Source organism: Podarcis liolepis (genome assembly GCF_965112155.1).
Source record: "Podarcis liolepis genome assembly, chromosome: 5".
NCBI lineage: Eukaryota > Metazoa > Chordata > Lepidosauria > Squamata > Lacertidae > Podarcis > Podarcis liolepis.
Genome location: NC_139556.1, coordinates 68,507,759 through 68,533,493, shown reverse-complemented (window position 1 = coordinate 68,533,493; position 25,735 = coordinate 68,507,759). Strand labels below are relative to the sequence as shown.

Here is a 25,735-nt window from a genome sequence, read left to right as displayed (position 1 = left end):
GAGGACCTGACACCCAGCATTTTCTCCCCAAATTGTTTTCTCTTTCTGACTTTCACGGGAGTGCGGATGTCAGTCTGTCCCTGGGCGGGGACAGTCGCAACCAATGCCTAAGCAACCACTCACATTTTTTGTATTTTAATAAAGTTGTGGTCAAAATTATGCCAAAAACCTTAAACTAAGATTCTGTGTGAATTGTGTTTTATTTGAGGGTGGCTTGGGGACCTCGACACACAATGTTACTTTCCCTTTCTCCTCCGACAAAATAATGTTGGCATTTAAGCTATGCTGCGGTTTGGGGGTGTAACAATTGTGTGGTGTGTTTTTTAATAAACAGAATTGTTTATTTTAAAAAAAGTTAGAGAAACAAAGCTTTGGGATAGTTTTCAAGGGGAGCCCAAAGAATAGGACTTGATTTTCTTTGTGAGAAAATTATCAATCTAGAGCCATCATTGCAGCTCACACAACATTTGTTTAAAAGGGAAGTGTGATTATGGTTTTTTTTAGTCAGCTGCTCTTCTTTTCATGATTTTAAAGAAACGTCACAGTTGCTGTAATCTGGCAAATGAAAAGAATAAGCATAGCCCTCTGTTCCCCTTAATGAAGAATGAACCATTTTGACTCCTTTTTTTATACTTTGGGGAAATCTAATATTCTCCCTAGAACTGGGGAAAGTCATGGCTAATATTTAACAAAAGAAATTCTAGCCCATATATTAATGTTCACTAAAGCTGCCATATTCAGAGTGATATTCCCTTTTATTACTTGAACACTTTTGCTTGACATTAATGTTTAGAAATGTGAAGGGGCTATCTGCTCCTGGATTATCTTGGTGGGAGTTTGAGCCAGTAAGAATAAGCAAAAGGTTGACAGCCCCTAAGCAAGCAGCGAACTTTGCCCTTGGGCCAAGAGAATGGTGAATGTAGACTTTGCACATTCTGGGGCAGACTGACCCAATCTGCAGCTCATGCGCTAATGTGATAATTGGAACGTAGCAAAGCAGTTCAACTTTTTTTAAAAAGGGAAAGCATTCAAATGCCTTTTAAAATGTACATTTTGAGGGGAAATGTAGTATTTAAAAAAAAGTGTGATTATTTACATTTTTTAATTTAAAAATATTAATCAGGAAATAGGATGGAGCAGAGTGAACACATGTAGAAATGGCACAGCAGAAATTAACTGATTCATCTATCCCTAGTTTTTATTTGCCTTTAGCAGTGGGAGCTCTCATTCATTCCAGTCCATATTTATGTATTTATTATATTTATATCTTGCTCTTTCCATATGTTGGTAAAAATGAGTAACTAGTACAGAAGCAAGCCTTGGGACTGTCCTGTTTTTAATTTCAGAGGCAAAAAGTGCTGGCAACCAGCAGAAGCAGCATCCAAAGCAGGCTTATTAATCATGCATTCTACTGCATGAATAAATATCAATTGACTACCTCAACCAGTTCTTTGGCAGAAAAGAATTCATTAGGACCCCAGATCTGCATTATGAATTCTACAGGCATGACAGTTTGAGGGTTCTCTAATTTCCACTTTCATTCTAAGAGGCATAATCTTTCATTTCTCTCATTTGTCTGCTACAGCCACATTTGAAAATAATTAGTATTGGTCATGATGTCAGGATAATGCATCATTTGGAAATTGTTTGGTGCTCTTGGAAAACTGCACATTTCATGGTTATTACCTTGTTTTGAGGGCTCCTTGTTTTGGATATGTAAAAGCAATTTCAGCTAGTGATACCAAAGGTGATAAAAATGTAATAACAGTAGTGCAGCATCTACTGTAATTTAAGAGCCTGTTCCACCAGGTTGCACTTTTCTTTAATTTTCTCACAAAGCTGTCAACCAAAACAGTCTCTTTGATCAGACGAGAGCTCATCAACTTACTGAATATCACTATAAACATGCTTGCATTTTCCTCGAGATGGATGCCATATGACTTTTTATTCTCCTTGTGATAACCTGCCAAGGCCGAAGCTCAAACTCATGCAGTCTGATCCTATGCATGCTTACTTGGAAGTAATTCCCCACTGTATTCAGTGGGCCTACTCCCAAGTAAGTGTGCATTAGACTGCAGCCTTAGAGACCTACACTTTAGTCTTAAATGCACTTAAGTTGAAAATAAGCCACAATGAAATCAATTCATTGTGTTTCCCAGGAAATAAGTTTGGGAATAACATATTCACAAGCCACTTACTCCATAAACGTCCTGCTAAAACTCATTGTTGTGACAGCTGTGATTATATAGTTCAGGGTAGGGCAGATTTTAAACAAGTGAGATCTACTTTGTTTTTAGCCAGAAGTCGAAGATCCCATAATAGGAACTAGGTGTGAAACATATATATTTGGATTGAAATAATTAATTAGAGAATTAATAGAATCATAGTGTTGGAAGGGACCCTGAGTACCACCTTTGTGGCTTAGGGACCTCGTATTTAAGGGACCGCCTCTCCTGGTATGCCCCGCAGAGGACCTTAAGGTCCATGAATAATCATAGTTTAGAGGTCCCGGGCCCTAAGGGAGTCAGATTATCCTCCACCAGGGCCGGGGCTTCTCAGTGATGGCTCCGACCTGGCGGAGTGCGCCGTCCCATGAGACCAGGGCCCTGCAGGATTTAACTTCCTTCCACAAGGCCTGTAAGACAGAGCTATTCCACCCGGCTTTCAATTTGAACTTAGCCTGCTTCCTTCCCTATCTCTCCCCTTTTTATGAAGATTACCCGCTCTGGGATCCCACAACTAATTCTCCCCTGGTCTCCTCGCTGGCCCAAATAGGACTAGTTTAGCCAGCTAGCCCTGGTGATCATCTAATGTTTATTGGATGGATTTTCCCTCTAAATTGATTTTTGAATTTTTGAATTTATTGTTATTCACGTTTTATACTGTATTTTATACTGTTTTTTGTTGCATCAGTTAAGTGTTTTAAATTTGTTGTTAGCTGCCCTGAGCCCGGTATTTTGAACTGGGAAGGGCGGGGATATAAATAAAAAATTATTATCATTATCATATAGTCCAACCCCCTGCAATGCAGGAATATGCAGCTATTCCTTACGGGGATTGAACCTGCAGCCTTGGTGTTAATCAGCACCATGCTCTAACCAACTGAGCTATTCAGCTCAGAAATTTGTTTCAAGTACTAGAACTGAGTCCACAGACTTCCATCCTGTTTCAGTGGTGTAATTTAAGGTCATTTTATTGCCTTTGTTACTCAATTAGCAGAAAGAAACCCTTTCCAATCTATTGCAAATCACCCAGATATCTGACTTCTGACCACAGATAGTTATGTGACTTTTGAAGGAAATATTTGAAGACGCTAACAGGCTTGAGCCACTTGGACTTGCCGATCGGAAGGTCGGCAGTTTGAGGCCTTGTGATGGGGTGAGCTCCCGTTGCTCGGTCCCAGCTCCTGCCAACCTAGCAGTTCGAAAGCACATCAAAGTGCAAGTAGATAAATAGGTACCACTCTGGCGGGAAAGGAAACGTTTCCATGCGCTGCTCTGGCTTCGCCAGAAGCGGCTTAGTCATGCTGGCCACATGACCCAGAAAAACTGTCTGCAGAAGCGGACAAACACTGGCTTCCCTGGCCTGTAAAGCGAGATGAGCGCCGCAACCCCAGAGTTGTTTGTGACTGGACTTAACTATCAGGGGTACCTTTACCTTTACCTATTATGCACTATTTATGCTTTGCTGCTCTCCTCAACTTCTTCATGTCCTGGCCCATTAGTTTGGCCCAGTCTCTCTTGTGTTACTGAAGTGAACATAGGAAATTGCCTTATACTGACTTGGTCACTATTGTCTGCACTGACTGAAATAGACTGTCTAGGCTCTCAGGAGTGAGTCTTTCCCAGTTCTACTTGGAGATGCTGGGGATTGCACCTGAAATGTTCTGCCTGCTAGGGAGGGAGGTACTCTACCACTCAGGTATGCCAGCTGGAGAGGCCGAGGCTCTTTGCCCCTCCCCCTTAGTATTGAGCAGTGACGTGACACGCACTATGTCAGTGGCACATGCTACATCATCACATTGCACGACGTGATGCATGTCATCTGACATTGGCCCCCTCAATAGCAGAGGCAAGCCTGTGCTCCTGCTACCGCTGAATTACAGGCCCATCACAAATCATAAAGTGCTCGCACAGGCCTTCGATATCTCAGTTTTCAGTTGGGAGAAAGTGTCCCGACATGAAAATTGTGTGTCGTGTCCAAACCTCAGAGGCAAAACTTGGATGTGGTATTTTGTTTCCTTCTAAACCACTTCAGCCAGTGAATGTTTGAGTTGGCTCAAGGCGTCTGTAATTAGTCTCTGCTTGCTTGTATTCCAAACAAAATTGGATTCTCTCTTCAAACCCCACAGGGCCAGTCTGTTTGTCTAGCATAATGATCCATCACTCCTTATGTATACGAACACCTCAGTTGTCAGCTAAGTGCACATATGCTGCATAAGGAATAGAGATCATAAGTCATGGTGACCTTTCTTCTCTAGGAACATAAGGTTTAGTGATACTGGTCACAGTTGTGCCTTCTTAGTTGAACTATCAGGCAATGAAAGAAGTGTTGTATGAGCATTTTAATGTTATTCCAATAAAGTCTTTTAATTCTGGCATGCAAAAGATAAATCAGATCTTCTCTTGAGTGATAACTATTCTTCCTGTTAACTCTGACAGACCACACTTGATTGCTGCCATCCAGCATGCCCTGTGTTCATGCAGGAAAAGACTTCTGTGCATGTATGTCCCTGACTGAATTGGCAGCTAGATCTTCATCAGCTAGATCTTCATCTCAAGTAACATCTCTGGTTATGGGTATACATGTGTTTCTGAACTGCAACAAAGATTAGAGTGAGCAATGCTCATCTCTTGGGTTGCACTGAGCACTACATTGTTGATTTATTAGTAGTATTTTAACCCACCTACTAGCCCCAAAGGAGCACTCAAGACAGCTTATAAATTACACAAAGAACAATAATGTTAGCATAAAACACATATCGATAAATAAAATACATAAAACTAGACCAACAGACCTACTAAAAGATCGCAGTAGGATTGAGACAGCCTTCAGAGAAGACCTTCAAATGCCTTCTGAAATATTCATTCATTCAGCTAAAATAATGCTCATGTTGACAGCTAATCAAATGAAACGTTGACACCAACTACATAAAAACAATGAGAATACTTCCTCTTTAGGCAAGGGGTTCTGCAATGAGGCTGCTGCCACTCCCAGTTCCCTGTTTCTTGTCATCATATTCAAGTTATGACATCAACATCCCAGGAGATTCATATGGGATAATATGATCCCTGAAGTACCCTTGAGCTGGTCACTTTCAGCTGGGCTGGGCTGTGTGTGAATTCTAGAACTGGGATACTAGGATCTCAATTCCAATTTGGATACTTTTATATTATTTCTATTGTTATGGTCCACAGATTTCTCATCCCTAGACGCTGGGGAGGGGTAAAATCTTTCAGTTATCCATCATTTACATATTTGTTTTTCACTAGCTGCGGCAGATGTTCTTCTTCATCCTTAACACATATCCAGCGTATTCCCACCTTACTTTATGATTGACTTTTAAGATTAGGAACTGCTGAAGTTTTTTATGAATCTCAGCATTTGTGGAAGAATTAATTCCGTGTGATCCCTAGATCCTGAGGCATTTGCTTTTGAATGTGGTTAGGTGAGCTTCTGTAACCTTGGCACAGTTTCCTCTATATTAAACTTTTGATGAAGTCTTTCCTTTGACTTTATATATTTAATAATTGGCTGTGCTTAAGATAACATCTTGACTGTCCTTAGTACTTTGACAGTATCTCTAGGTGATGAGAGAACCACATGCTTTGTGTAATCCTGAGTCAGAAAAGTTTTCTGATACCAGATATCTCTCTAAACAGTTGTCTTTATAAAGGAGATGCTGAGCTTTATTATGTAGTATACTACAAAATGCTAAGACTGCAATACCAAATTCTATTTGGAAATGGCTTTATTTGTTCTGAAATTATTTACCAATGCTTTTAAATGTATTAATTGACTAGCAAAAGGTCCATCATAATGAGTCAACAAAGGGAAGGTATATAGAAGCACCCAAAGGGAATTCAACATGTTTCTGTAAACTCTGAGTACATAGGCAGATTAAAATCCAGTTGATTCCCTCTTAGAGAAGGTCACACACCCCTCAAGAGGACAGGTGTTGCCCTCCTTTCCACAACTGTCTTCCTCTTTCCTGGGTCATACCTCAGGGCGGTTAGAAGTCCAAAATTAGAAACACGTATGTGTGACTGCAGAACACCAGTTACAGGTAAAGAACCAGGGTTTTGGTCCAAACCATTACAGAATCCTTGGAGGCACACGGTCTCATATTTCCTACGCAATTTGAGGATAAAATTGCTCATAAATGCTGTGACCCAGATACTGCTAGATGTTTGTGCCTATGTCCTGGCTACTGCATTATTTTCAGTTGTTGAAATATGAGGGTATGGACAAGTTCTTTGGACAAGTGTGGCCTACACAGGCAGCAGATTCCTGTGGGGCAGGAATCTTATCGTATATAAGATTTGGGTGGGTGGGTAGGTGTATTCAGGTGAGACTTCAACCTTTTACAATTCCTGCATGAAATGACTCAATCCACACCACTCAATCTAACGTATATATTGGAGCTTAGCTATCAGTCAGATTTTGAATTTCTTTTGCAACACAGTTCTCATTAGTTTAATATCCAAGTATGCATTTAAAGTTGTCTTTTAACAGAAAAAATGCATTTAAACATTTATTTTTTAAATACATGTTAAATTTAAAATACCTATTTTCTGAAGATATTTTAGAATTGCAGATTTATGCATAAATGAAATGGAATTATAGTTGAAGACATGTAAAAGTGAGAGGAACTAGAAATAAATAGATTTGCTCATCCCTATGGTGGGGCCTGAAATTTTTGCTTGTTCTCTCTTCCCCACATTCTCACATACATTGACATAGATTTGCTAAATTCATTTTTGCCACTGAGACTGCATTATAGCCAAAGATAGCATTTACAAGTTACGTATAATCGCATGGGGAGTGTCTAAGATTCAGCATTGCATTCTCCCAGGTATTTGCTCTTGGTACGTCCAATATTTAAGAGGATTCTCCTTCTCTTCTTTCGTCTCAGAGATAATTCCCATCAAGAATGAATAAAACATTGCACAGCCTCTGTACTGAGGTTTCTCCAACGAAAGGATGGCCCTGGCTGATTACAATACTTTATCAAACACCATGTATTTAATTTTTAAAGAGAAATTTACAAAATGCCCTGTTTGCACATCTAACCTTCTAACTTTTCGATTCTAAATAGTCATGCATACCATCCTGTGGAACAATCTTTGCTACGAAACCACAGTGAACGAGAAAATTAATGTTGAAGTCCTTTCCTTAGAAAGGTTAAAGACAGATTTTCCTAATGTATTATTTAATGCTTGTTATGTAGTGCATTAAGCAGTCAGTGCTGAGGGGGAGGCTTTTAAAAGCCAACAGCCCTTTTGTTGATAGCATTCAATCTTACCTCAGATGTTTTGGTTAAGTCAATATACGGAAAATAAATGAATTAATACATTCCAACCTGGCCAATTTATAGAGGCCAATCAAGTTACAATGCTGGATATAGCCAAGTGAAAGTGGGGGATAGATTTGACTTAGTGAGGTCTTTATTTAATCAGCTGGCTCAAGAGAGCTGAAGTCAGCAGGCCAAGATGATATAAGAGGCAATGGAGAAATTGTGCCTTTACCGCAGTCGAAAGGGAGAATGACAGTGATGGAAAGAGGGCCCAGGTGCTGTCAGAAAACCACCTCTTCTCGTGATTTATTCTTAATAATTCCCTTTATTACTGATATTCAGGCAGGAGCGCCAATATGTATCCAAAATGGCACAGCAAATGCATGGGGGTGGGGTGAAATCAACAGCCTCAGGCCAAGGTTTGCACAAGTACAAAGTACCGCATATTTACGTGAAATCACGTACATTTGAAACACCATCTAAAAAGTCTGCAAACAGCCTCTAAACCTCTGGAAACCCTTGAGAAAACCTTTAAAAAACCAGTAGCAGTTACCAGACACCAAACTCTGCCTAACTCCACCACAATCGCTCCCTCCAGACATCCTTCCTCAAACTCCCAACTCCCCACAGGCCTCAAGGGTCAGTGCCAGAGTTTGTTAGGGGCTGTTTTCATGCCTTTTTTTGACCTTTCAGGGCTCTTTCTAGGCCCTTCTTGCCATTTCTAAAGTCACTTCTGGGTTCAGCACCATGCATGTTTGCACAGCAAACACATCAATTGGGCGTGTGTAAATTGGTCGTTGCCGGTACAAAAAAAATGTTTAGCACAAACCCAGGGGCAAGATGGGGAGACTCTGAAGCAGTCCCAAGAGGACTGAAAATCTCCAATGGTCACAGAATGCCAACTAACATATTGGGGGACTAGAAAACCAGAGGGGAGAGAGAATGAAACATAATGGATGGAATGCATGGAAAAGGGAGCAAGTACACTCCACACTGCAGTAATTTGTTTCAGGTTCCATTCATTTACCGTACTTTAAGGGCAGCCAAAAGGATGTCTGTTTCAGTGTTCTCATATTTCTTTCCCCATCAATAGCTCCTGCCCGCTCTGTTTTTTTGTTTTTGTTTTTTGCTTCCCCCATCCCTTTGTGTAAGCCCCAGCACAGGATATCAAAGAAAAGGCACTGAGTCTGGAACTGTATTTTCAACAATGACACGATGGGATGGCAGTTGTCCTTTCCTCTTATGCAGCCATTACCTGCAGCCAACCTTAAGTACATTCTCAAAGCCATTAGTCTCCCCAAATGAATGTTGATGTTATGATGAAGCTGAGGGGAACACACAGCATCTCTTTCATGATTTGTGTTGCGGAGAGATTGTGTTTTCAAATAGAATCAACTCATTCTTATGATGCAGGGAGAGTTTACTTATAGTTCTCCAACGCCACTGGCCTGCAGACAGTGATCTCAGATTACATTTCCATTTCTGGAATCTATGCCACCTAACAAGCTTGTTCTTCCAGGAATCTACTGTATTTCTAAAATCCAAAGACATGGTTTTTAGCTGTATAATAGAGCTGATACGTCTTCTTTTTTAATGACACATTTATGCTTGAGTTTAGTAAGCAGTTTCAGGTAGCAATTGTTGGTTGTCATTATTGCAGTGGTGCCTGGGTGTTTTGTGTACAAACGCAAAGCAAAGTTTGTCTCTGGCTCAGTGAAAATATGTTGATAAAATGGGAATTCCAGCTAAAGCACAAAAGAACTTTCCTCTTAACACTGAAAATTCTCTAGAAGTGCATATCCTGTGGGAAATACATCTTCTAGCTTATTGTCTTATTAAGTCCAGTATGTGACCAAACTAACAAGTAAGGATGTGTACAGTACACTTTGCTGTGCTTTACATCTTTGCAGTTGTAGTGTGTAATCAGCTTATACAGAACCACCACTTACGTATCATTCTGTATAATAGGGATGTCAATAGCTTTATCTGTACTCTTCAACAGAACTGGAAGTAAAAGCTGTACCAATATTATAATGGCTGAACTATTCTTTTTTTCTCAGAGTGTTGGAATCAGTATGGTGTAGTGGTTATAGAATACCAGGCTAGGAATACCATTCGTGAAGCTTACTGGGTGAACTTGGGCCAATCACTATTGGGGATGGGTGGATCAGTCTATTTCTGGACCAATGTCCCTTTCACATATGTTCCATTCCTAAGTCCATCTGGTATCATTTTCATATACATCTGTGTTTCTCTCCCCCCCACCCCACCCCAAAAAATCTGCATAGAACTTTGCATTAAAATATACATTTAAATACTATTTCTGAACATATTTTCTCACAAAATGTGAATTTCTAAATGTAACTTATCTAAATAAAAATGCGTTTGTAAGCACATTGATTTTCTTTGACCCAATAATATCACAAAATTTGGAGAAGTGAACAATAATAACAATAAAGTGAACAACAATAATGTTCCACATTAGTCCAGGAGGTGAATCAGGTCAGTTCATTTCAGAATTTGCAAAGAGCAGTTTCTTCAAGCTTTGTTAGTCACTAACCCTAAGCCTAGCCTGCCCCCATAGGACTGTTTTGAGGGAAGAGCCATATATGCAAGAACCATGGGAAAGACGTGTATACATAAATAAACATTCCTTGGTGATCTGCTATCAACTTGATTTGGCAATATTTGAATCGCTTTTCAAAATCATCCAATGATAGTGTGCGTAGTAGATTCTTACTGTACATTGGAACTGGTTTTCCCTTTAAGCTTTTCCTGAAGGATTCTGATATCATCACCCTAAGTTTCTACTGAAAATTTCGCACAGGCTTGTTTGACAAAATCTGTCTGGTTATCAAAGCTTGACCCCAGCTCTGTGGCAGAGCTGTCACTTTGTCACACTACATAATGTTTCCCTGAATGTCAGTCATATCATTTCAAATCTCATCCCCAGGAGCACCAACTAAGTGTCAGATTCAGACCAAGGAAACGTCATATAAGAATCCACTGCCTTGTTTGTCAGAGCTGATTTAAAAAATAAATAAATGAAACGATCAGACAAAGCAAAGTTTGAATTTCATGAAAGTGCCACATGTAAATTGGACATCCTGCCATATTTGCAAAATGTGCAAATTATTATTATTAAGCATTGATTTAAAAGATGGCTGATTTATGGCTTTAGACTTTGGAAATCATGACAGTCAGATTTATAACTGCATCATCTAGATATTCAGAACTACAAATGATTTTTCAGTTATACATGGACTTGCTTCAAATTTGTAGAAAGCTTGGTTTCTTACTTCTAAAGAGGATTGGCACTTGAATTAGCTGAAAGCAAACTTCTGAAATTATTCAGATTTAACTGTCAAAGACGAATGTTCAAATATTTACAGGTGTGGAAAAGCTCTATTAACTTTAGCAAATGAGATTATTGTCATTAAGCTTTGGCTGAACAGTTGATGAATACTCTCTGACAAATAATCACCCAAATGTAAGGTTTTTAGCTATTCTTTTTTCCATGAGTCAACTTCGGACTTGAGTCCTACAGACAACTCCATTAGCTAGACGATCTTACTCATTGAAATAAAACTGGTTTAATGACTGACTACAATCCAGAAATCAGTGCATATTTTGCCTCTGCCTATAATAGGGTGTGGTTGCACTCCATGGAACTTCAGCTATCAAATCAAGCAAGATAACCTTAGACAGAACATAGAGCTCTTGGATCACAGACCTGGCAGTCTTGTCTTGCACAAAGCTCAGAAGCTGAGCTTTGAAAGTTCATTTCAAAAAGTAACCAGGTCTGATTAAAATTCAATATTTCCAAAAAGGAACGAATTCCAGTTCACATTTATCCCTTTGTCAAAACAAACTTGTTTGATTCATGTTCAGTTCACAGTTCAATTCAAGTTCATCCAAATGATCCTCAACAACAACAAAAATCAACATTCAGAATGTTACAAGCTGCTGTGCTGATGTATAGAATATACCTACTTAAGAAGACCAAGAAAAGATAAACACGCTGTCAGAGCTGCTCGAAGATCCTAGCTCACAGAGGATCACGCTAGCCAGCGGTCATTAAGTAAAAGTCTTTATTGAATTACAGTTTCCATTCTCACGCTGCTGCGCGCAACTCTACGCCTAGTGGCTAGGTCGGCGAAGCTCCGTCTGAGTCTCCGCCCTGTGTGCACCAACTTAATATCCTAGCCTTGCTCCACCTTTTCCTCCTGACTGTCCTCCTCTGGGTCCCTCTACCCCCCGGGGCTTCTTCCTTCCGGGATTCTTCTGACGCTGACCCAGACCCTCCTGCCTCCTTGCGCCGGGCTTTAGGACCTGGTTCCCTTTCGGGGCTGCTTACTGCGCCGCCTTCCTCTGCATTTGAACTTGGCGCGCGCGCCCAACCTTCCACTTTCCTCTCAACCGTTTCTTCGCTTCCCGATGGAGGTGTGGCCACTCCCGACTCATGTCCTCCCTCCTGTGGAGGTGTGGCCACTCCTGACTCATGTCCTCCCTCCTGTGGTGAGCTGCCAGCGCTTCCCCCCTGGCTCCCTTCCTCTTCCCTGCTTCCTGGCGGTGACGCTGGTCCCGATTTCCAGCTGCTCCCCCCTGAGTCCTCTCTGGCTCTGTCTTCCTGGGGTGCCCCCCTAGACTCCCCCCTTGCCCTCGCCACTGGTGCTCCTTTCTGTGAATCCTCTGATTCACTGGAAAGACTAGGAGATCTCGGGTCGTCGTCATCACTCATCTTTTCTTCTGCCTCCTCCCCTTCACTCTCTGTTTCCTCCCTTGCCCGTGCTTCTGCTCCTAAACCCCTGACATCCATCCCCCCCTCGAAGCCCCCCATTCCCCCCTCCCCTCCTTCCGGTGCTGGAGCTGGGTGCTGCTGTTGCAAAGGGACGAACGTCGGATATCGGTCGCTTCCCGTGTCAGGCCTCCATCTGAAGTCTCCCGGGTCTTCCTCCCTGCTCTCGTCGACGACAGTCACCTCCGCTTCCATCTCTGTGCCGCCGTGCTCGAAACCAGGGTCGTCCCCGAAAACGTCCATGTCCGTCTCTCCCTCACTTCCTCCTGTCGGTGTTGCTCGTCCTGGGCCTTCCAGCCATCGTCTGCGCCACTGCTCCTCTGGTCTATCGTCCCACCAATACGAGGGTTCTGATGCAGATCCCGAGGGTGACCCCTCCGGGGAACGGACGTCTCGTGTCGGTTCCTCGTCCGAGTCGAACCCCCGGAACGTGCTGGCCGAAAGCGTGGGCGTGAAAAGCCAGTCGTCGAAAAAGTCTGCTGGCATAGGTCTATGTGGGAAGAGGGCATGAAACTCGTCTTTGAGCAGAGGTTCGTCTAAGGCGTAGCCCGGCACCCAGCTGTTCGCACTGGCCGGGGTGCCCTCCTTGGCGAGAAAGTATTCTACCCCCTCTTCCCCCCATCTGGAGTCCAAAATCTCAGTGACTTCGTTGATGCGCTCCTTCTGTGCCACTCCCGCGTGCCCTGTTCTGTCTCTGGCTGGACTCGGCGCCGTTCCGGGTTCCTGGAACCTGTGCGGTGCCTTGTAGGGAGTGAGCACCGATCTGTGGAATACCGGATGCATTCTGGAACCCTCCGGAAGTGCCAGTCTGAAAGCTACCGGGTTGACCTGCTCTTCGACTTGGTAGGGCCCCAGTTGTTTATGCCCTAGTTTCTTCTTGGCCAACGACCTGGCCGGCACTGCGTGGGCTGCTAACCAAACCCAGTCTCCCACGTGGAGCTCTTCTCCAACCCTCCTGTGCTTGTCTGCTTGTACCTTGTATGCGTGCTTGGCCAGCTCCAGGTGGCGCCTCAGCTGATCGTGGACTTCCTGCAGCTCCGACGCAAACGCATCTGCTGTCTGCGGCTCCCCCTCCCCCATTCTTTCCAGTCCCGGGAAGGTTCTGGGGTGCCTCCCATTGTTGGCGAAGAACGGCGTGACCCCCGTGGACACGTGCTTCGTGTTGTTGTAGGCGAACTCGGCAAGCGGCAGGTAATCCACCCACGTCGCAGGCTGTTGATTTGCATAACATCTCAGGTACTGCTGCATGATGGCATTGACCCGCTCTGCTTGCCCGTTGGTCTGCGGGTGCCTCGCCGACGCCAGGTTGATCTTGACGTTCAGGAAGCCCATCAGCTTCTGCCAGAAATTCGAGATGAACTGCCGCCCCCGGTCGGACAGAATAGACCGTGGCAGACCGTGAACCTTGAACACGTGGTCTATGAACAGTTTGGCGGTTTGCTCCGCCGTGGCCACCTTAGCACACGGAATGAAATGCGCCATTTTGGAAAACAGGTCCACCACCACCAGCACTGCCGTCTTGCCCCTTGAGCTGGGCAGATCCGTGACAAAGTCCAGGGCCACCCTTTCCCAAGGTTCGACCGGAGTTTGCAGCGGTTCCAACAGTCCGGCCGGCGGTCTGTGCACTGGTTTGGCCCTCTGGCAGGTGTCACACCTCGCCACGTAGTCTGCGACCTCCCCTCTCATTCCAGGCCACCAGAAATCCCTGGCTACTAATTCCACCGTCTTCTCCTTGCCAAAGTGCCCGGCCGTGGGCGCGTCGTGCAGCTGCTGCAGCACCTTGGCTCGAAGTTCGTCTCCCGGCACGTAGATGGCCCCTTTACGGATGAGCAATCCATCTCTTAGCTGGAAACCGTCGGCCGCTGCCTTGCCCCTTTGCACCTCTGCCATCTTTGCTTGTGCGAAGGAGTCCCCCTGCAACGCTCGTCGCACCGCCTCTAGGTCCACGGTCGCCGCGGCGCACGCCCACACTGTTGGTGCGAAGATGTGCATGGCGGCCGCTGGTGTTGCGTCCTCCAGATACTGTGGCTTACGGGAGAGAGCGTCTGCCATGATGTTGGTGTCCCCCGGGACATACTCTATTCGGAAGTCGAAGTTTGCAAAGAACTCAGCCCAACGTATCTGCCTCTGGTTCAGGAACTGTGCCGTGCGCCAGTGCTCTAGATTCTTGTGGTCCGTGCAAACCTGCACCGTGTGCTTGGCGCCGATCAGAAAGTGCCTCCACGCCTTGAACGCTGCGTGAATGGCCAGCAACTCCCTGTCCCAGATGGTGTAGTTCTGTTCGGACTTGCTGAGCTTCCTGGAGTAAAACGCTCCCGGTCGCCACACCCCCTGCGGGTCTTTCTGCAGCAGGACCGCCCCCACGGCTCTGTCCGAGGCGTCTGTCTCCACCCTCATCGGCTTGCTGGGGTTGACATGAAGCAGCTGCTCTTCCGACGCGAAGAGACGCTTGAGTGCCTGAAAGGACTGCTCCGCCTGCTCTGTCCAAACGAACTTCTTTTTCTTGGAGCTAAGCGTGTCAGTGATGGCCGCTGTCTGCATAGCGAAGCCCTTGATAAACTTGCGATAGAAGTTCGCAAAGCCGACAAACCGTTGGACCTCCTTCCGGTTGCGCGGACTCTTCCAATCCAACACCGCTCGAACCTTGGCGCTGTCCATGGCGAGCCCCTTGTCAGACAGCTTGTAGCCCAGAAAATCCACCTCCGGCACGTCAAATTGGCACTTCTCCAGCTTGGCGTAGAGCCTATGTTGCTTTAGCCTGCTCAGCACTTCCTTGACGTGCCCGTCATGCTCCTGCCGCGACTCCGAAAAGATCAGGATGTCATCTAAGAAACAGACGCACGTCTTGTAGAGAAGTCCTGCCAACACGTGATGCATAAACGCTTGAAAAACGTGGGAGCCATTTTGCAATCCAAAAGGCATAACTCTATATTCGTAGGTCCCCAGTGGCGTGAACATGGCTGTCTTCCACTCATCTCCTTCCCGCATGCGAATGAGGTTGTACGCCCCCCGCAGGTCCAGCTTGGTGAACACTCTGCCCTTCCGTACCTTTGCGAGGAGGTCGTCAATACGGGGCATGGGGAAGTCCGATGGCCTAGTCAGACTGTTCAAAATCCTGTAATCCACTACCAGTCTTTTTTGGGGCGTGTCCCGCTTCTTAACAAAGAATACGGGACTGCCCCCCACTGCCCTGGACTCCCGGATGAAGCCGCGTTGCAAATTATGATCAATGAACGCCTTGAGTTCTTGCAGTTCGTCCTCTGACATGGAATACAGTTTCCCTTTAGGCAGCGCCGCCCCCGGCAGCAGGTCAATTTTGCAGTCATATGGTCTGTGAGGGGGTAGCCTGTCTGCCTCCTTCTCGCAGAAAACTTCCAAAAATTCAGCGTACTTGTGGGGAATCGCTTGCAGCGTGCCTAGCAGCAGCTGTGACTCCTCTTCCTCTCCTTCCTGCCTGGGCACGATGCAGTGTTCAGTACAAAAGGAAGAGCCGAAGGTCAGCTGCCTCTGGTACCAAGCCATCGCTGGGCTGTGCTTGTCCAGCCAACTCATGCCCAATACAATGGGCGTGTCAGATAGTTGAGTGACGTTGAAGCTGATGATTTCTCTGTGATTCCCAAGTCGCATCACCATTGGTGGCGTCTGCTTCACCACTTGCCCCCCGAGCAGCTCCCTGCCATCCACCGTGACAACCTGCAGGGGCAGTGTGGCCGGCAGCAACTGCACAGCGTGCCTGTCGACAAAGTCCTGCCCTATAAAGTCCGCATTGCTGCCTGAGTCAATGGTGATTGGTACGTCCATGGTGATTCCATTGGGCAGCTGGAGAGACGCTGTGAGCCTCACTACTGGTTTGGGCGGGAGGGGGTTCACGGGCTGTAAAATCTCTGGGGACTGCGTCACTAACACGTCTGGCTGGGCCCCAGTGCCTCTTCCTCCAGCCAGACAGCCTCGTTTCCCTGCTGTGGTCCTCCTTGCTGTGTTGCTGCAGTCACCATTGCTGAGGCTGCAGTGAACTTGTGGGGCCTCTGGGGACACTCTTTCGCCATATGCCCTGGCTCCTCACAGACGTAACACTTCCTGTTCCCTCTAGGAGGCTTCGCTTTCACTGCTGCCGGTGCTAGGGCTCTGGCTGCTGACTGAGCCCTTGCACCTCCCACCTCCATAGGTTCGGCTCCTCCTCCTGGCGGAGGCGTGGATTGCGCCCGCGCTGCTTCCCTGGGAAAGAAGGAGGGGCCCCCGGCTGGTTCGCGCCCTCCACGCCCTTCGTCCCTGTTCCACGGACGTCCTTCCAGCCTCACCCCCACTGCCAGTGCCCTCTGCACGACCTCCTGGGTGGTTCGGGGTCTCTCCCCCCTCGCTATCTCATCTTTAATCGAGTTGTGCAGCCCCTCCCAAAAGAGGTCTCTTACAGGAGCCGAATCTCTGTCCCATTCCAGGGCACTGACCAAGGCGAAAAAGCGGGCATGATACTGCCTGACGCTGGCCCTCCCTTGTCTCAGCCCATGCACCTCCTTCCGTGCAAGATCCACGTCAATACTTGATAAAAAACACCCATCCATTGCTTTAATAAAGGCATCTGCATTCTGTAGCGCCGGATCCTTATCTCTCCATAAATTGCGTAGCCATGCTCTCGCATCCCCATGCAGATGGGACATGATGAACCCCACTCTCTCTTGTTCATCTCTAAAGTCTTTATGCAGCAGTTGCAGTGCGCACAGTACGTCGGCTCTAAAGTTGGGATACTGTTGCAGGTTCCCATCGAAGTGAGAGACCAGCCCGCCTGTCCGTCTCGCCAACCCAATTCCCTCCTGCCGGGGTGTCTGCTTTGTCAGCACGTCTAACCTGACCTGGAGATCCCTGCAGGCTGCGGCTGCCTCCTCCTCTCTCTTCCTGGATGCGAGAGCCTCGGCGTTCAGTTGTGCCACCGCGTTTCTGAGTTCCTCTATCTGCTGCTCAGCCGTCATGTCGTCTGCCGTTCGTGAGCTCGCTAGTAGGCACCTGTGTCTCTCCCCTCCTCGAGGCTGTAGATGCCCACAAGTGCGGACGGAGCTTACTGTCAGAGCTGCTCGAAGATCCTAGCTCACAGAGGATCACACTAGCCAGCGGTCATTAAGTAAAAGTCTTTATTGAATTACAGTTTCCATTCTCACGCTGCTGCGCGCAACTCTACGCCTAGTGGCTAGGTCGGCGAAGCTCCGTCTGAGTCTCCGCCCTGTGTGCACCAACTTAATATCCTAGCCTTGCTCCACCTTTTCCTCCTGACTGTCCTCCTCTGGGTCCCTCTACCCCCCGGGGCTTCTTCCTTCCGGGATTCTTCTGACGCTGACCCAGACCCTCCTGCCTCCTTGCGCCGGGCTTTAGGACCTGGTTCCCTTTCGGGGCTGCTTACTGCGCCGCCTTCCTCTGCATTTGAACTTGGCGCGCGCGCCCAACCTTCCACTTTCCTCTCAACCGTTTCTTCGCTTCCCGATGGAGGTGTGGCCACTCCCGACTCATGTCCTCCCTCCTGTGGAGGTGTGGCCACTCCTGACTCATGTCCTCCCTCCTGTGGTGAGCTGCCAGCGCTTCCCCCCTGGCTCCCTTCCTCTTCCCTGCTTCCTGGCGGTGACGCTGGTCCCGATTTCCAGCTGCTCCCCCCTGAGTCCTCTCTGGCTCTGTCTTCCTGGGGTGCCCCCCTAGACTCCCCCCTTGCCCTCGCCACTGGTGCTCCTTTCTGTGAATCCTCTGATTCACTGGAAAGACTAGGAGATCTCGGGTCGTCGTCATCACTCATCTTTTCTTCTGCCTCCTCCCCTTCACTCTCTGTTTCCTCCCTTGCCCGTGCTTCTGCTCCTAAACCCCTGACACACGCGCACAGAGTAGAATGGGAACTGTTTGATTCATTTCCCCAGCAATTATGATATTTCCAATTAAAGGCCTAAAGAGGTTAAAGAGTAAAAACTTGAGATGAACTAGTTATTCAGAATTCTGCTCCAAAATGAAACTGGCAGTTGCCTGGCAATTATGGGAAATACTTTCAAGTTTTGTTCAGATACTTTTGAACTAATTCAGTGAATTTAACCAAACTACTTCATGCCAAGAACTGTTCAGAAGTTTGTCCTTCGTTAAGAACCTATGAAGACTTGTGCTAGATCAGCAAAGACCATAGGCCTTTCTAATCAAGCATTTGACTTCCTGCAGCCACTAACCAAGTGCCTATGAGACTCTTACAAGCAGGGCATAATAATAATAATAATAATAATAATAATAATAATAATAATAAATAAATTTTATTTTTACTCCGCCCTCCCCGGCCAGAGCCGGGCTCAGGGCAGCTAACACCAATAAAATCACAGTAAAAACATAATAGGGAGGAAAGAGAGGGGGAACCAGTTTAAAATACAGGTTAAAATGCAATTTAAAATGAAGCCTTATTTTAAGGTAGCCGATAAATCAAGACCCTAAAGAGAGGGAAACATAAGGGTCAAAATGAGTCCAAACCAAAGGCCAGGCAGAACAGCTCTGTCTTGCAGGCCCTGCGGAAAGATGTCAAGTCCCGCAGGGCCCTAGTCTCTTGTGACAGAGTGTTCCACCAAGTCGGGGCCAGTACTGAAAAGGCCCTGGCCCTAGTTGAGACCAATCTAACCACCTTGTGACCTGGGACCTCCAAAATGTTGTCATTTGTGGACCTTATGGTCCTCTGTGGGGCATACCAAGAGAGGTGGTTCCATAGGTACGTGGGTCCTAGGCATGAGTTGAACCACACTGTCTCCACCTGAGACTCTCAGCAACTGCCATTCAGAGGCATGCTGCCTGAACTGTGAAAGTGGAACATAGCCATTAATAGACTTGTTGTTGTTACTTGTGTTTATATCCCACCCTTTGAGGAGCTCAAAGGGGTTATCTCCCTTTTCCATTTCATCCTCACAACAGCCCTGCGAGGTAGGTTAGACTAAGAGATTGTGGCTGGCCCAAGGTCAGCCAGTGAGCTTCATGACTGAGTGGAGATTTGCACCCTGTTTTCCAAGGTCCTAGTCTAGCACTAAAAATGCAATTCTAAGAACGCTTGTTAGGAAATAAATTCCCTGGAGTCTAGCGAGACTTGCTTTTCAGTGCACATGTTTAAGATTCTGCTGAATGCCTTATTTCTAACTCATTGATAATGGGGCTTCATTTTGCATTTGACATTTTGTGTCAAGTAAGAAACTAACATTGCCTTTCTTTATTCTGTTGTGTTTACCTCCTTCAGATGTTCTTGGAGCTGGTCCAGAAGACAGGAATGAACCGAAGCCAACTGTGAGAAAGGTGGACACCACAACCACAGCTTCTATAAAATCATCTCCTAAACATAAAGTGGACAGCGATATGGGAAACAGAGCTTCAAGTTCCTTGCTCTTTATTATTACAGCCCTTGCAGTTTTGTGGCACTCTTTGTTGTAGCTGCGTTATGCGGCGGTAACTGGGCAGTTTCTGCTCACTGTCATTTATACCTACAGCCTTATCCAAGTAAAAACCAAGTTTAATGGCTCTCTCAATGGTGCACTCTAGCATTATGTGGTATGTTAGTGTAAGTACTAAACATTAGTCTGGGACTGGTTAACAGCAAGCGTCTCCGTAGCTGTCGGTATCTGGAGATGGCTCTTGGTAACATCTCATCTACTCAAGATGTAAAAAAAAAAAAATAAAAGGATGAAGACGGGAAACCTGAGTAGATTAAGTTATTGTGGCAGACACAATTAAGAATGTTAAAGTTGTAAATTAATATGTTGGCACCCCCCCTTTTTTTTTTACTCATTGAGTAATGGACAGGCTGCCTATTTGTTTGATCTTTCTTGTGAGTTTCACTGCATAATTGGTTTACAGGTCAATAACACAGTATATCTTTTGGGATCAGCCACTATATATTATAAGCAAAATACAGTGCTATCTACCAGTTGGATGAAATTCTGAGGTGGTCAGGAAAATCATAGCATGTTCAAATCTCTTATTTTCTTTCGTAATGTTTAGGATGTAGAAAGCAATATAAGAACCATATGCTGTGTTTAATGTATCAGTATAGCTGCCTTAACTGTTAGCAACACGTAGAAACACTTCTCAAGTTATTTTGAAACGTATAGAAGTGTTTCACTGCCCATGCACTTCATTACCATATGCTTAAGACTTGACTGTGTTGTGAATATCTGACAAACATGAAAAGGAGAGGAGCAGCACTCGATTGCTGAGACGTAAACAGTCACTTATTTAAATTCCTCTACAGTTCCTGTATGGTGTAGCCATAAGAGATAACAAAAGCCCTAGTCCACAGATCTTCACATGGTGCTACATAGCTATCAGAAGAGAGGTGGGAAACCTGTGGCCCTACAGATGCTATGGCTCTACAGCTCTCATCAGCCCCGACCATCATGGCCGAAGGTCAGGAATGATGGGAGCTGTAGCCCAGCAACATCTAGTGTGTGACAGGTTCCCCTCCCCTTTGTTAGAGGGAGCAGGAAGGGAATCAGTCCCTAAATGCCCATCGCAAACAGATGGTCAGCATTGCTAAAGATGGCAGAGCCAACCACTGCCAGTTTTGTTGGTTTGTGCATGAGCTCAGTCCCTCTTCTCTGGGTAACCACATCGTCTTACTCGTGTGGGGCATGATCCAGCAGAGGACTGGTGCATGAGTCGCTCTTGCCGAACTGGAGCAAATGTTTCCATCTAGCTACCAAAAGTTATTACCTTTTATCTCAAAAGAGATATTGATGCTCTACAGAGCTATGAAGAACAGTGTGTCCCATAGTTTCCGTTTAATTACAATTAATGTTTTATTGTGCTATGATAGAAAATAATAAATATGAAAGAAACATCAACCTAGAATAATAAATACATTATTTTCTGCTTGTTCTCTAATACATGTTTTCTTTTTTCTTTTTGTTATTGTAATGAGGGTTTTTCAGTTACAAAATGAAACTGATGTGTTTGACAGCTTGACAAGATGTTACAATACCACCATTAGATGGGAGAGGGCAAATACATGTATTTTTGACAACTCTTTTTACAGTGCCATTGAAAATCTATACAATACAATCTGAGTCGAATTAACAATTGTAACAGTCATTTTTGCCTCTGATTTATATTTACTAAACAAAGCCAGTCGTTCGCATAACTGAATAGTAGTTTTCATAACACAGAATATTACAATGTACAGTTTTATAAGATATAATGTAAAATATTGCCTTTGATTTGTGTGTGATATATGTGTGTAAAAACATTTACTTCATCAGTTTGATTTGCTTATGGTCAGTCTAGTGCACCAATTCTTGAAAACATATGTGTTTAGGGTCAAAGGGTAAGACATAGCTAGATAACTGTTCCTTGCAGGCCCTGCAGGCTTGATATCCTCACAGAATTGTTTTCCTGCAGGGGCTTCCCCATTCACTTCAGTGGCACATTCTTTGCACATATTTCTCATGTGCATAACAGTCCATATATGCAGAGGATACAAAGGCCTTTGCATCATGGAATGGTGCTTTTAAATTCATATTGATCCCTTATCTTCATGTAAGGTCATGTCCCAACCAAAGCAAGCACTCTTTGTCCCATTCATGTCAATGGAAGAGTTAAGCATGTACTTAATAAAAAAGTAGTATAATAATGTTATTATTTATATGCCGCCCATCTGACTGGATTGCTTCAGCCACTCCGGGCAACTTAAGTCTCTTTCATTAATAATATTCAGCACATGGACGGGCTGAGAACAAGAGTTGTTGTTATAGTTTCCTAGTTCATACTACGGAATTCTAATCAGTAATTCACACAACAACAAAATATTATATGAGACACACCTGTGCTCACAATTAAGCTTTTGCATTTAAGTACCACGTGCGAGAAAAGGAACCATGTAAGAGCAAATATCAACACTCTCCTCTATGAGACTTGTATCAGATTTTGGACAGAAATACTTCATTTCCAGACTTTAAAAAGAATAAACTGAATTTGAATTATTTGTTATTGTTATGTCCAAAAGTTTACAGTTGTTTCAAATTCACACAAGAAAAGTGGCATTATGCAAGGAATATATTCGCATGTAAACACCATTCTTTGGAGACTGAAACAAGCACAGTAATTTTCCCCAAGATATTAAGATGGTTCATGTGGAAATAGAATTCATACACTGGAGGACTGAAGCAAATATTCTTCTGCAGTTTTAACTGAGCATTGGCCTTCAATGACCACAGCATCAAGCTCTACCACAAACTGATGCTGCCTGTTTCCTTTTACATATAAAACAAAGTTTACTGGGATTTTCCCTGTTCAGGAAAGCAAATGGGGCTCGGCACACATTTTAGAGCTACTGGTTCATGGCTGTGTCCCTTTAATTCAGACATGCACCCTGAGTGATAGCCAGCTAACTCATACTCAGAGTATATTCACTGAAATCAATGGACTTAAGTAACTTAATGTACTCTGAGTATGCCCAGTATGGGATTTCACCCACTGAATCTAACCAAAAGTCACTAGTTATGTCATGAAATACACAAAAATTTCATTAGTGAACAGCTATCAATCATTTTGTCTCCAGGCAGAATGTATTGAAACAATCAGAGCGATGTAGCTTATATTTTATCATTTCATTTCATCCTCTTCCCTCCCCTTTTTTGTGCTGTTAAAGAATAATTTGCAATTACACTATTTGCACCTAATATATGCTGCCATGCGAGAAGTCATTTGTTGCATGGTATAAGCAATTAACATTTGTTCACTTCGTCTGTTACAAGAGGATGTGTAATTTGTCCACTGTGCCCTTTTTGTGCACCTAATTAAAGCCATTTTGAAATACTCTCCAGGTAATGAACATTGAATTTGGTACTGCGAGGGGGAGGAACCGATTTCTAATGTTATAATTTTTTTGCAATTGTATTCTTGAAAAATGTTTCCCAGCTAGAATCCTGTTCCCACTTGGCAAGCTTTTGAAACGGTCTGTGTTGGATATCTCTCGTCAACAATAAGTCCAGAATACCTCATTTACATTGTAATGTGATGTGCTCCTATCTTTCAAATGTTCCTGTATGAAGAACTGAACAATTTCTCTGCTCACTGAGGCAGAAAAGGTGATGGTGTCAAAGCATCAAGGATTTCCTGCTGAACCTGTGAAAACTGGGCCACACTGTTTTAAAAACCATTTGAATTGAATTTAAAAGTCTGTATATATCTTACATATAAAGATGTTCCTGTGCACAGCCTTAACTGACGTCAACATCATAATCTCTGCTGATAGATATTAGATCTGAATACAGCTAACAAACAATATCTGTATTGCTTGTGTTCTGAACCTTTCACCCAAAACCCAGTTTCAAGGATTAAGTTCACCAATGTGCTCCACTGCCTTTTGGAAAGAGATACACATATATGGCGTATGACCAGAAACCTCCAAGGCTAAGATTGTATATCTCATACTCTGGAAGTATTCTGGGAAGAAAGGTACATCCCGGTTTTTTGCAAGATAACAGCGATCTTTTTGGTTGCCATGATCTTGCAGAACTTTGAGGCGCCGTGCCCAAAAAAGTATGTTTGGGGTTGGAAACTGCAGCCATGCTCTCATGATAAAAAACAGGAATATTGCATCCTGTATTTGGGCTTTAAAGTTCTGGAAGGTATGCCATCTTCTCATCTTGGGGCTTGGGTAACTGCCACTTGTTCTGCTATTCTCATTCCTGAGTGCCTCTGTGCTCCAGAGATCCATGTGTACAGCAGTGGGGCTGCCCACACTTTGCTGCATTCAAGATCTCCCCATGGAACAAACCTTGCTAACTGGGAGGAGGGTCGTGTGATGGAATCACAAAACTACACCAAACGTTCAGGCCTGAATGGAGAGACTATGGTTTTCTTTCCCAGTGGGTTTGTAAAAATTTATTTGCAAGAACCAAGCTGAAAGGGCGGTTCTTCTACAGAAATCTGTATCACTGCACATACATTGCTCTTGCTGGGATAATACAGAAACTCCTCATCAACATTTTAACTTGGTTTCTTTTTTTTTATGTAATGCCTGTGACATCTATGTAGGATTGCAGCATTAAGTATAGCTCTTGCTAATCATTTCTATGCTGGCCTGGCTTAGCATCTTTCCTTTCAGTGTGGATTCCTCTGGATTTAAGTCCATCATACTTACTGTCCTACTTTTACAATTAGGACTATCGCCTTTCCCATATTGCAAGTGTCAAAATTTGCACCTGCATGAAGCCCCCACACAGTGCTCTTCCATACCATTCTGTATCGTGGTATTTATTTTGGGTCCGTGGTTGTCACACACTAAACGGTGAGTTTCAATGCCTTCTCTAAAGAGCTTTCTCCTTGTCTACTTTGTACCACTTTGGATTGGGAGTTCGACAACGGTTTAGTACCAGCTACCACCACACCTGCTTTACTAGAGGAAGAGAGTGACAGACGACTTGTTCAGAACTTAGGCAGAAAGAATGATTAACTAGCAGCAGGCAGGAGACGAGTATAATTCAAGGACATAAAGCAGGAACAGACTGACAATTCTAAGTCTTACTTCGTAAAATCCAGTACATCCACTGATTGCAATGAAAAAATGTGTTGAACTGCCGCCTGTGAAACTAGTTAATAAAGGCAAACATAACCTCTAAAAAGTGTTGCACACTTCAGAAAGCAGTGTATGAAGATAAGTGCCCATGATAAGTTCATGTTCATTGGCCTACTGTCAGAAATGAAAATAGCCAGTCATCTTTTATATCCTTGCAGTGCTCTTGAACCCTTCCTATACAGATCTGTGGAACTAAGAGCCTGTAACTACATGCAGGATTGTAGCCCAGAGGTATAATATTATTCCTGGCTTTTCTGATTTTTGAAACAATGCTTTATAGAAGATTTGGCCCTTTGAAGATTTTTACATTAATTTAATTTCTGATTATTTTTGCACCAAAAGGGATTTCTTAATCCATCACCGTGTTCAAATATTGTCGTAATACTGAATAAAACTCATCAACTTTTTCTGGTATGTTTTGCCTGTGGGATCTGAGTTTTCAAAACAGTCAAGAGCCGTTGCCATAGGCAATGTCGAGGGAGGAGACAACAAAAAAATTGCAATAGTGTGATATTTGTAAGTTACACCTATTTCTGTATGACAACAAATAATAAAAAATAATCAGAAAATATATCTGCGGCTGGAGGTTTTGTATGTTTATTAAGGAATTTCATATAGATTGTTTCCTGATAAATGTGTACAGGAATGCAACTTGAACTAGTTAATCTTAAAAGTGCCACACAGAACTGTTAACAAGGGCTCCCATAAATTTCCAGACCTAAGGAAAAAGATTACTTCCCTTCCCCCATATTACCTACTTATATGCCTTCTTTTCAGAATGTGGAATAAGATGGAGGGCTCTTGGGTGTACTAGTACTGGAGCATCCCTGTTTCAACACTTTACCCTGTCAGAAAGCCC

General features: G+C 44.3%; 1 protein-coding gene and 1 long non-coding RNA gene across 4 annotated transcripts in view; one reads left to right on the top strand and one right to left on the bottom strand.

Annotated features, from left to right (window-relative positions):
- Positions 1–25,447, top strand: part of LOC310708276 (glypican-5-like) — a 410,849-nt gene extending 385,402 nt beyond the window's left edge. For all 3 annotated transcript variants that reach the window (XM_083506454.1, XM_083506453.1, XM_083506452.1), the window contains one exon: positions 19,543–25,447. In XM_083506454.1, the coding sequence (XP_083362580.1) occupies positions 19,543–19,733 (191 nt within the window). In that variant the 3' untranslated portion in view covers positions 19,734–25,447. The remainder of the gene's footprint in view (positions 1–19,542) is intronic.
- The window catches only part of LOC310708391, a 164,593-nt gene that overhangs the window by 29,522 nt on the left and 109,336 nt on the right, over positions 1–25,735 (bottom strand). The window lies entirely within an intron of this gene.